This window comes from Aethalodelphis obliquidens, unplaced genomic scaffold (genome assembly GCF_003676395.1).
Source record: "Aethalodelphis obliquidens isolate GAN/ISIS:26980383/991018 unplaced genomic scaffold, ASM367639v1 scaffold8, whole genome shotgun sequence".
Taxonomy (NCBI): domain Eukaryota; kingdom Metazoa; phylum Chordata; class Mammalia; order Artiodactyla; family Delphinidae; genus Aethalodelphis; species Aethalodelphis obliquidens.
The window spans coordinates 54,567,006-54,576,959 of NW_020837952.1; the positions used below are offsets into that span (position 1 = coordinate 54,567,006).

Consider the following 9,954-nt stretch of genomic DNA (forward strand, 5'->3'; position numbering starts at 1 on the left):
ACCCTAAGGAGTGGCTAATATTTTGCATCCACAATTCCTCTCTTTGTTGTTCCTTAGAAAACATTTTCTCTTAGATTTGAATCTGCACGAGAAACCTTATCTCTTATTCTTCAAATTTCCTTTTCCAGTAAGTTTTATCCATTTAAAACCCAGGCGACAACCTTTGTGGTCTCCAGCATTAGTGTAATTCTTTCTTTGGCCTCTTAAAAAAATACTTTCGTTTTTTTAGAGCAGTTTTTGGTTCACAACAAAATTGAGCGGAAAGTACAGAGATTTCCCATATACGCCCTGTTCCTACACGTGCACAGCTACTCCACTATCAACATCCCCCGTCAGAGTGGTCCACTTGTTGCAATCCATGAACTTACACTGACACATTATCACCCAAAGTCCATAGTTCACATTAGGGTTCACTCTTGGTGATGTACATTCTGAGTTCAGACAAATGTATAATGACGTGTGTCTACCATCAGAGTATCACACGGAATAGTCTCACTACCCTGAAAATCCCCTTTGTCTTTGGCCTTTTATGATGACTATTTTTGGTCTGATGTCAATTTGCATACCTTTGACTTTACCTGATGACTCAGCAGGGTCTTTGAACCAAAGTTAAATTTTCTTTCCTTCTTTTTTTTTCTTACCGTAATTAACTTTTAGAGAGATAAAGCGTTTATAGTAGAAGTCTGGAATATTTATACTTTTATTAATCATTTAATTGTTTTTACACAGATACTTCTATTCATTTTGTTCTCTTTGAAGTAGATTTACCTTTTTTTAAAAGCTTTATTGAGGTATGACTGATATATAAAAATTGCATATTTAGCATATATATTTTGGTGAAGTAGATTATTTGCTTTTAACCAAGGCTTTACGACTCTACTGAGTAATTAAAATTTTCCCTCTTGTATGGCATTTTTTCCGAGTAGAAAACCATTCGTCCTCTGAAGATAAAATTTTAAAACCTACTTAAATATCTCTAAGGGACAGACTGAAATTTATGAGTGGGTGGCTATAGAGCTGTACTCTTACTTTCTCCCATTCATTCATTCAACATGTATTTATTGAGCATCTACTCTGTTCAAGCATTGCTCTAACTGAGGCTGGACGTTTTTTCTTAAAGGGCTATTATCACATTAAAGCATTAGGAATTTTGGCTGGATATCTTCATTCCTGCCCTCTTGATACCTTTGGAATTTCTTGTCTTAGAATCATATAAGCATTTCCTAGTATCTTGAATTCAAAACAGAGCCTTCATGGAATTTACCTGACTTGATGGTCGCTGTCCTTTAATACCCTCTGGAGGTGGAAGAGCCCATCCAAGCTTCTTTGTCATCCTCGGTGCAGAGCCACACCAACCCTCAGGAACAGGTGGCCCGAGGAAATACTGTTGCTTCAGCATCAGGAGGCTGGGTCTCTGTCCAAGTCTCAGAATTTTCTTGAGTTCTCTCCCCTCTCTCTATTCCACACGGGGGGAACCTTCTCAGACGGAATGCTCACTGAACAAGCTGGAGTTTATATGGAAAATGCATTCATTTGGAAGAGAACGCACGTTTGCCTCGCCACCCTGCACAGGGTAGTTTCTGCCATTATCCTCCCCACCTAGTCAACGTTGGGGTTTTTGCTTCACAGAGGCTCCTACACCCCGGTTCTGAGGGAAATTCACTCTAAGGCATCAGATCTCACAGAGCAAGGAAACTCTCTCGCTTCAAATTGGATTAAAAATTGAACCTGATCTGGCAGCCGTCAAACTTAGAAACAGTTACTCCAGAGCAGGGAACTTTGGTTTCCTGTGAGTCCAACGCTAAGAATGGCTAAAAAATCAAATTAGTTTATGGATCTGATTCCAATAACATTGGCAAAAGCCATAAGACAAGAACAAAGCCCAAGGCCTTAATTGTTTCACTTTCTAAAGCGTCTGTAGAGTTTCAGCCTAGTCCCCAAGCTGGAGGCAGACTGCAGGGTATGGGTCCTGGCCCAGACCTGAGGAGAGATTCTTCTTCCTGTTTCACTGGCTGGGTCAAGGTCAGCACCTGGTCATCTTTCCCAGCCTTCTGGTTTGGTTCAGCCACCAGAGACACAGCTCCATCTGCCAATTTAGATGAAGTCTGACTCTCAAACCCTCTTGCAATAAATATCCTAAATACCCAGTGGAGTGGTTAGGTCTTTTCTTTTGACCCCCTCACACAGGGGAGGGGAGAGATGTACCCAGATTCTGTTTAATGTTCCTACATTTCAACAGAGATGTCACGTTAAATATTAATAGCCATGGCTAACGATTATTAAGCAAGACAACTAGCTGGAACTAGGGACTTTCCACAGCTTAGAGGTTGTCTTCGCCGGACGTGGCAACAATGCCTGAAATCTGGGTGTCTTAGAAATGACATTTGCATGGGCGGTTTTATGTTGGCCTTTCTGGAGTTGTGGGGAAAAGAGGATGTTTCTTCCTTCTGATCTTGCTAAGAGCTCTTTAACCAACAGCTAGAGGGCTGCAGCTAGTACTGAGGGGAACAGGTTGGCCTGGGAAGTCCAAAATTTACCATATGGACAGAAAATGGGCAGAAAGAATGGAATATGGGGGCATATGTCATTCTGCCTCTCCTGTCTCCACCTCATGGATTGCAGGAGTTGAAATGAGATAGTACAAGTGCCTGGGACACAGGAAGTGTTCCATAAATGTTTGCCATTATGATCATGCATGCACACTGCCTGCGACACGGTAGGTGCTCAATAAATCTTAATTCCCACAAGGACCAGTCTAGCCTTTGTCTGAGGGTGAACTGTGGGCTGCCAGTGGGGTGGCGGCCAGAAAGGAAGTACTGAGTGAGACAGGAGGCGGTCAAGGCCAAGGCTGAGCTCCCCGACCTTTGCCTACCCCTTTTCTCATTTCATCTTCCCAACAGCCCCATGAAGCAGGTAGAATAGGGCAGTGTCGACTATCCCCATTTTGCAGAAGGGGAAACTGAGGCCCTGAAAGGATCCTCCCTCACTTAAGGCCCTTCAACGAGCTTGTGGTGGGTCCCTGGATCTGCTACATCTCTTCCACTGGGGGTGGGAGTAGAGGAGCTGGGGTGCCGGGAGTGGGGCAGTCCCAAGGGCCCTCAGAGGGGCGGTGCATTTGCTCATAGGAAGTCCGAGGCACCGGGGGCCTTCCAGACCCGGGATGAGGGGCGGTCGCAGCGGCCCAGCCAAGTTCAGAGCCAACCTCTCCGAAGACAGTCCAGCCCTGCCCTCAGCAGGGAGGTGAGCACTGCCAGCCTGCCCGGGGCCCCTGCACCCCCAAGGGGTGAGCCACAGCTTCTCCCCTCCCCCAGGTGCTGGGCGGGGGTCCTGGGAAAGGAGGTTCTTTACGAAAGGGTCAGAGTCCCAATCATGGGCGTCCAGCTCCTCCCTCTCCCAAAGAGCCAGCAAAATTGAGCCAGACCCCATCAGTCCATCCTGAAGACGGCCCTTCCATGCTGCCCCCGTCCTCCATTAGGCACCTGCCATCTTGAGAAGTTTTCAGGGAAAACCTCCCCATACGTCAGTCCAACTCTAAGGGCTGTCTCTTCCAGGGTGGGGATTGGTATTTTTAAAGAAACTCTTAGATGGCAGGGCCCAACCCAGTGTGAATGGAGTATTGGTGGTGGAAATTCCGGCACCTGATAGCCCAGGTTGGAATCAATATCTTGGGGGGGAGGGGGAAGTCCGGAAAGTGAGCAGCTGTTTGCAGATCTTTTTCTGGAACTGAGGAAGGTGGGTGAGAGGGAAGGGCTGACACCCCCAGGGAGGGAAGCCAGAGACCCTTGGTACTTTTTGACCTGCTTTAATCCAGCCTGCCGTGAGGACAGAGCTTGCAACTCCCTGAAGCCTGGCTAAGACCCCAGTTTCCTGTCCTCCTAGACAGACACCACCCAGTCAAGGTCCTGGAGCCTCACCCACTCCCTCACCTCATCCTCAGGTAACCAAGCCCCTCGCGAAGCAGGCAGAACCGGCCCGGCGGAGCCGAGCAGAGCCCCCTCATCCCAGGAGCCCCGAGAGGCGGCCTGAGGGGGAACGGCGGCTCCAGGGGTCCTCGCCGCCCCCGAGGACGTCAGCCAGGACTCCTGAGAGGGAGCAGCGGACAGAGAGCCCTCTGGAAAGAGGCCGGGCGGGCCCAAGACGGCCCCTGGGAGGGCAGCAGAGTCTGGAGGGACCGCCAGGATCCGGGGACCCACACGGACACCTGGAGAGAGGCTGGGGCAGGCAGGAGGGCCCAGGCCTGGGGGGCTGGCTAGGACTTGGGGGGCCCAGGCAGGGGGCTGCCAGAGCCCCAGAGGAAACCTGGAGGGGCCCTCCCAGGGAGTCTGAGGAGAGCTGGAAGCTGCTGGCTGGCCCCCCCTGCCACAGGGGGCAGGCAGAGGCCTGGGAGGAACCCCCCAGTGCTGGGCCATGGGAGCCCTCTGGCAGGCCAGCTCAGCGGGGCTGGGGCAGCCTGCAGGAGCTGTCCAGTCCTCACCAGCCTATGAGGCCCCCAGAGAGCTCCAGGGCAGGCCCAGGAGAGTTCTCGAAACCCCAGAGGCCTGAGACCACCCCTGCCACGGGCTGGGGGGCTGAGGGAGCCTGTCCACACCTGCGTGGCCCCGAGAGGCAGCCCGAGCTTGACTGGAGGGACCTGGTGGGCCTCCTCATGGCCCCCAGAGAGGGGGCCTGGACCCACTCGGGGGAGCCGACACTCGCCTCCACTCTTCCGAGGCTGGACTGGGAAGGCCTCCTGGAGCTCCTGCAGGCCCAGCTGCCCCGCCGGGACTCGGCTGGACACTGGGGTGGGCCAGGCACAATTTCCCCAGGCACGAAGGGTACTCTGGAGCTGGAGCCAGAGCGACACACCCAGTCTGAAGGAGGGGCAGGAGCTACTCTGGTCAATGGATACAGCCCTGGGCAGTGGCCCCAGAGCTCCGCCCAGCCGCCCAGCCCTGCCGGCATCTCCACCCAGTGGCCAAAGACCAAAGTGACAAGTGGACCAGAGACCTCAACTATGGCTGGTCTGGAGGAGACAGGCCAGCTGAGGGGCAGGAGCCCTGCAGAGGGCCCCAGCTCGCTACAATGGGAGGTAAGTCAGCCTCACTTCCGAGGGGCAGCCTGAAAGTCAGTCCCACCGCACACAAGTGTCCCGAAAGGCCTCCCCTCAGCTTCTGCACACAATCCTCCTGACCAAAAGCTTCCCCTAGCACAAACTGCACAGTGATAATGAGAGCACTGTTTTTGAGCATGTACTGTGTGCTAAGCCTTGGTCTGAATGCTTCATGGTATTTTCCTCATTTAATCTCCACAGCAGTCTGATGAGAAAGGCACTATTTATTTACAGACAAGGAAACTGAGACACAGAGAGGTTAAGCCACTCACCCAAGATCACACAGCTAGTCAGGGCCAGGGTAGGGGTGGACCCCGGGTCTGCTCCGTGCAAATCACCCTGAGGCCTCAAGCAAGATGCACTGGCCAGGCCCTTCTCCCCTCCTGGCCCTACAATACTTGGTTTGTGTTGCCTCTGGTGGCTTCTACCTGGCCCTGTCTGGGACTGCAGCCAGCGTGGTCGTGTCCCCTCGCCACTGCTGTATTCCAAGTTCCTTAAAGTCCAGGAGTGAAGCTTGACAGCTTCACTTACCTTTCTCTGGCCCATACAGCTCCTCTCAGGCACAGAGAAGGGGTTGCATAAATGCTCATTGGGCTGAGCTGGCTGCTGAGACAGCTGCTTAAATGGGGGCCTATATGTAAAGTAGGCCCAGTGCCTGGCGCATAGTAGGTGCTCACTAAATCCCTTCCTGTCTCTTTGGCCCAGGGGCAGGGTCACAGAGTCAGCAGTGCTCTGGTGCTGCCCAGAGCATTTACCTGAAGACGGTCAGTGGGAAGGGTCCTGGAGGCCAGAACCCTGCAACCTGGCCTCAGCTCACCAGGAATGCAGCAGGTGGTTTTGGACACCCAGACTCTCTTGGTCCTGGTCTTCCTCTGTAAAACGGGACCAACTACTTCCCTGACAGGCACTACTGGGGCGATGCGGCAGCTCCTGCTCTTTCATCCAGACCCTCTCCGTCTCCACAATGTGCAGCCCAGTACTGCCTCCCCCACGGATGACAGGGGAGGGCTTATGGTGTGCCGGGCCTTGGCCTTGGGGCTTCGCATGCTTTGCCACATGTGCCTCAGCTCGATACGAGGCCCCGACTCATTCAGCATTTGCTGGGGGTCACACAAGTATAAGTCGAGAGAAGTGAGATCAAAGTATTGACTCCAAAGCCCGAGTTTTTACTTTTTAAAATTTTATTGAAGTATAGTTGATTTACAATGTTGTGTTTATTTCTGCTGTACAGCGAAGTGACTCAGTTATACATATATATACTTTTTCATATTCTTTTCCATTATGGTTTATCATAGGATATTGAATATATTTCCCTGTGCTATACAGTAGGACCTTGTTGCTTATGCATCCTATATATACTAGTTTGCAAGACAAAAGACATTTGTCTTTCTTTCTGACTTCATTTTGTATGATAATCTCTAGGTCCATCCGTGTTGCTGCAAATGGCATTATTTCATTCTTTTTTGTGGCTGAGTAATATTCCAGTGTGTGTGTGTGTGTGTGTGTGTGTGTGTGTGTGTACACCACGTGTATATACACCACATCTTATTTATCCATTCATCTGTTGATGGACATTTAGGTTGTTTCCATGTCTTGGAAAAGCCCAAGCTTTTAACCACTATTTTGTGGAGCCTCTGAGCCCATGGAAGGACTAGGGAGCCCCCTTCCCTGCATTTCCCTGAGGCTGCTCTCGATTTCTCCCCTGATCAACTCAATGCACAGACACCAGAGATGCAGGGATGAGCCAGCTTGGTCCTGCCCTTGGGACCAAGAGGGGACTTGGGGCCCCACATGAGAGGTTGCTATCAGGCTTGTTGGGCAGGCAGGTGGACCACCACAGGCAGCTCAAGGAGAAGATGCTGTGTCCCAGTGGATGCTGGGATGCTGCAGGCTGGTCTGGTCAAAAGAGAAGAGGGAGGAAAGAGAGATTCTCTAGCTAGAGTTACTCCATGGTGAGGCTCAGGGGTCCCTGGGTGGTTAGGAGATGGTGACTGGGGAGGGGCAGGAACACCAGGTGCTTCAGGCCATTTCACAGATGACACAGCAGAGGCATTCACCAGGTCCTGCTGGGGCTCCAGCTGGTCACCTCTAGGAAATCTTTGACATGGCATTCAAGGCCTCCTGGCCTTCCTTCCACCCCAGATTTGCCCTCTAGCTGTGCTGAGCTGGCTGCAGAGCTCTGTGAGCACATCTCCCTGCCCTTGTGCCTGCTGTTTCTGGCTAGGAAGCTCTTCCCTTCCCTCTTCACTCACCAAACATCTGTTCATTGTTTGAGTCTTAGATCAGCTGCCCTGTTCTGAGACGCCTTCCCTGAATACTCACGCCACCCCTGGATTGGTGATGTTTCCCTTCCGGGCTTGGTAGTTCTGCTACTCTTCATCTGGTCACACTCAGTTGTCATTTTCCCTTAAAAAACATGAACTCCATGCGGGCAGGAGATGCACCTACTTTATCTCTGTACCTCTGGCCCCTGGCCCAGGGTCTGACACGAAGGAGATGAGCTTAGTGGCTGGTTGACCAGTGAATACATGGATGCTTGAGGGCTTGCAAGAAACAGACGGAGGGTGGGTAGGTCCGTGGGTAGTTGATGGATGAATGATGGACGACAGATGTATGAACGGGTGATGGATAGATGATATATGTTGGACAAATGAGAAACAGATGTTGGATGGGTGGATGGATGAATGGATAGACGGGTGATGAATGAACAGATGATGGGTGCTGGATAGATAGATGTTGCATGGATGGGTAAATGTTGTGGAATATGGATGATGGATGGTGAATGAATGTTGGAAGGATGGGTAGATGGATGAATGGATGTTGGATGGATTGAGGAAGGATACGTGGATATAGTTTTTTTTTAATTAATTAATTTATTTTTGGCTGCGTTGGGTCTTCGTTGCTGTGCGTGGGCTTTCTCTAGTTGCGGTGAGTGGGGGCTACTCTTGGTGGCGGTGAGCAGGCTTCTCATTGGGGTGGCTTCTCTTGTTGCGGAGCACGGGCTGTAGGCGCACGGGCTCAGTAGTTGTGGCTCACGGGCTTAGTTGCTCCACGGCACGTGGGATCTTCCCGGACCAGGGATCGAACCCATGTCCCCTGCATTGGCAGGTGGATTCTTAACCACCGCACCACCAGGGAAGTCCCGTGGATACAGGATGGATGAATAGATGATGAATAAATTGAGGATGGATGTATTGGGATAATGGATGTTGGCTAGATGAGTGGGTGGATGACATAGGATGGATTCTGGATGGTTGGATGGATACATGGGTCTATTGATGTTAGATTCTAGATGGATGTTAGATGGATGGATGACGAATGGATGCATAAGAAGTTGGAACCTGGGGAATAATCTGACCTAAGCTGTGTTCTTTCTTACCTCCAGTTCCAATCAAAGGAGCCTGAGGAGTCAGAAGGAAGCAGAGGCCAAGACTCACTGACTGACCAGAAGCAGGCAGACTCGGTAGTTGGGTCATGGGTGTGGGCACAGAGGGAGGGGAAGGGAAGGGAAATCAGGTTGGAGGTGCGCTGAGGCCCTCAGATCAGCTCTGGGGTCATCCAGACCAAGGCTGGCTCTGCCATGGGGACATCGAGAAGAGGGGCTCCACCGCATCTGGGTGGGTGGACAGTCCTAGGGTCAGAAGCCTAGGGCTCTGCTTTCAACTTGCTAGGATGCCCTGAAAGGTCGCTGCCCTTCCCTGGGCAAATGGCAGTTTGGCCCTGATGGTCTCTGAAGGCAAGGTCCTCCTGATTCTGGAGGGTTGGCCAGGCTGGGAGAAAGGGTAGAGCTTCCAGGAGCTGGAGCCAGAGAAGCACTGAAGAGGGCCAAGGAGGTACAGAAGTCAGCTGGGCCTGGAGGAGCTCCAGGGTCCTGGGGCGGGAGAGATGTGTGCAAGGGGTGGGACCCGCCGAGGCCGCTCTGAGGCCTGGCTGCAGCTGGAGCACATGCTCTGCCCCGCCCCTCCCCACAGACCTGCCAAACAGACTGTTCTCATCACCGGCAGCCTCCAGAGAGGTGAGGTCAGAGCTGAGGGCCTGGGGCAGCGGGGGGGCGAGGAGAACACCAGGCGGTTTGAGGCTGTGCTTTTCTAATCCTGCTGTTGTTCTGCTGTTCCCCATGCCGCTTCCTGAGAAGCTGGGTGTGACGGGGGTGGGCGGGGGGGGTGTCTGTCTGGCAGTCTGGAGCCCCCAAGTCTGGCCCTGCCACTAGTCAGAGCTGGAGGGATTCTGCCCAGCCCCTGACTGTGCAGATGAGGAAAGGAGGGGTAGGCAGTCATCTCAGATCCCATAGCCGGTCGGTGGTCGGGCTCAAATTAGGACCTAGGGCTCAGGATCTCCTACCCAGCGCTCTCTCTGCTACCCCGAACGCCGCTTCCTGGCTCTGCCCTGATTGCCTGCGTGGCCTCGCATAGTAGAAGCAGCATTCTAACTGCTTGGTGGGCCAGTCTTCCCATCTGTGAAATGGGAGGGGACGGGGACTGGTCACCAAAGGCACTTACAGCTCTCACAGGGACTCCGGCAACTTTGCTCTTCCTCTTTCTGGGTTATTTCTTCATACTTCCTGGGGCCAGAGTTTTGTGAACAAAGAGGAAACAGCAATACAGGTGTCCCCCTCTAGTCTCCATGAAATTGGCCTGCCCCAGCAACCCAGAAAACCTCTCAATCCCCCCCCAGGAAGCCTGGACTGGACAGAATTGATAACTGCCTCACTCATTCATTCACATACCCTTCGTGAGCACCTTGTGTATGCCTGGGTGTGGGCCAGGGGCGACGTGAAGCACCAGCAAGGAGCCCACGGTCTAGTGGTCAGGGCTGTGATGGCGATGAGGAGCAGGGTGGAGGCAGGCCTTCCCCCCAAAGCCCCC

At 52.4% G+C, this 9,954-nt stretch overlaps 1 protein-coding gene across 3 annotated transcripts in view; it reads left to right on the forward strand.

Moving 5' to 3' along the window:
• Window positions 1-9,954, forward strand: part of TRIOBP (TRIO and F-actin binding protein) — a 58,303-nt gene that overhangs the window by 19,469 nt on the left and 28,880 nt on the right. For all 3 annotated transcript variants that reach the window (XM_027107593.1, XM_027107590.1, XM_027107591.1), the window contains exons 8-10: window positions 3,126-3,240; window positions 3,938-5,068; window positions 8,475-8,552. In XM_027107593.1, the coding sequence (XP_026963394.1) occupies window positions 3,126-3,240; window positions 3,938-5,068; window positions 8,475-8,552 (1,324 nt within the window). The remainder of the gene's footprint in view (window positions 1-3,125; window positions 3,241-3,937; window positions 5,069-8,474; window positions 8,553-9,954) is intronic.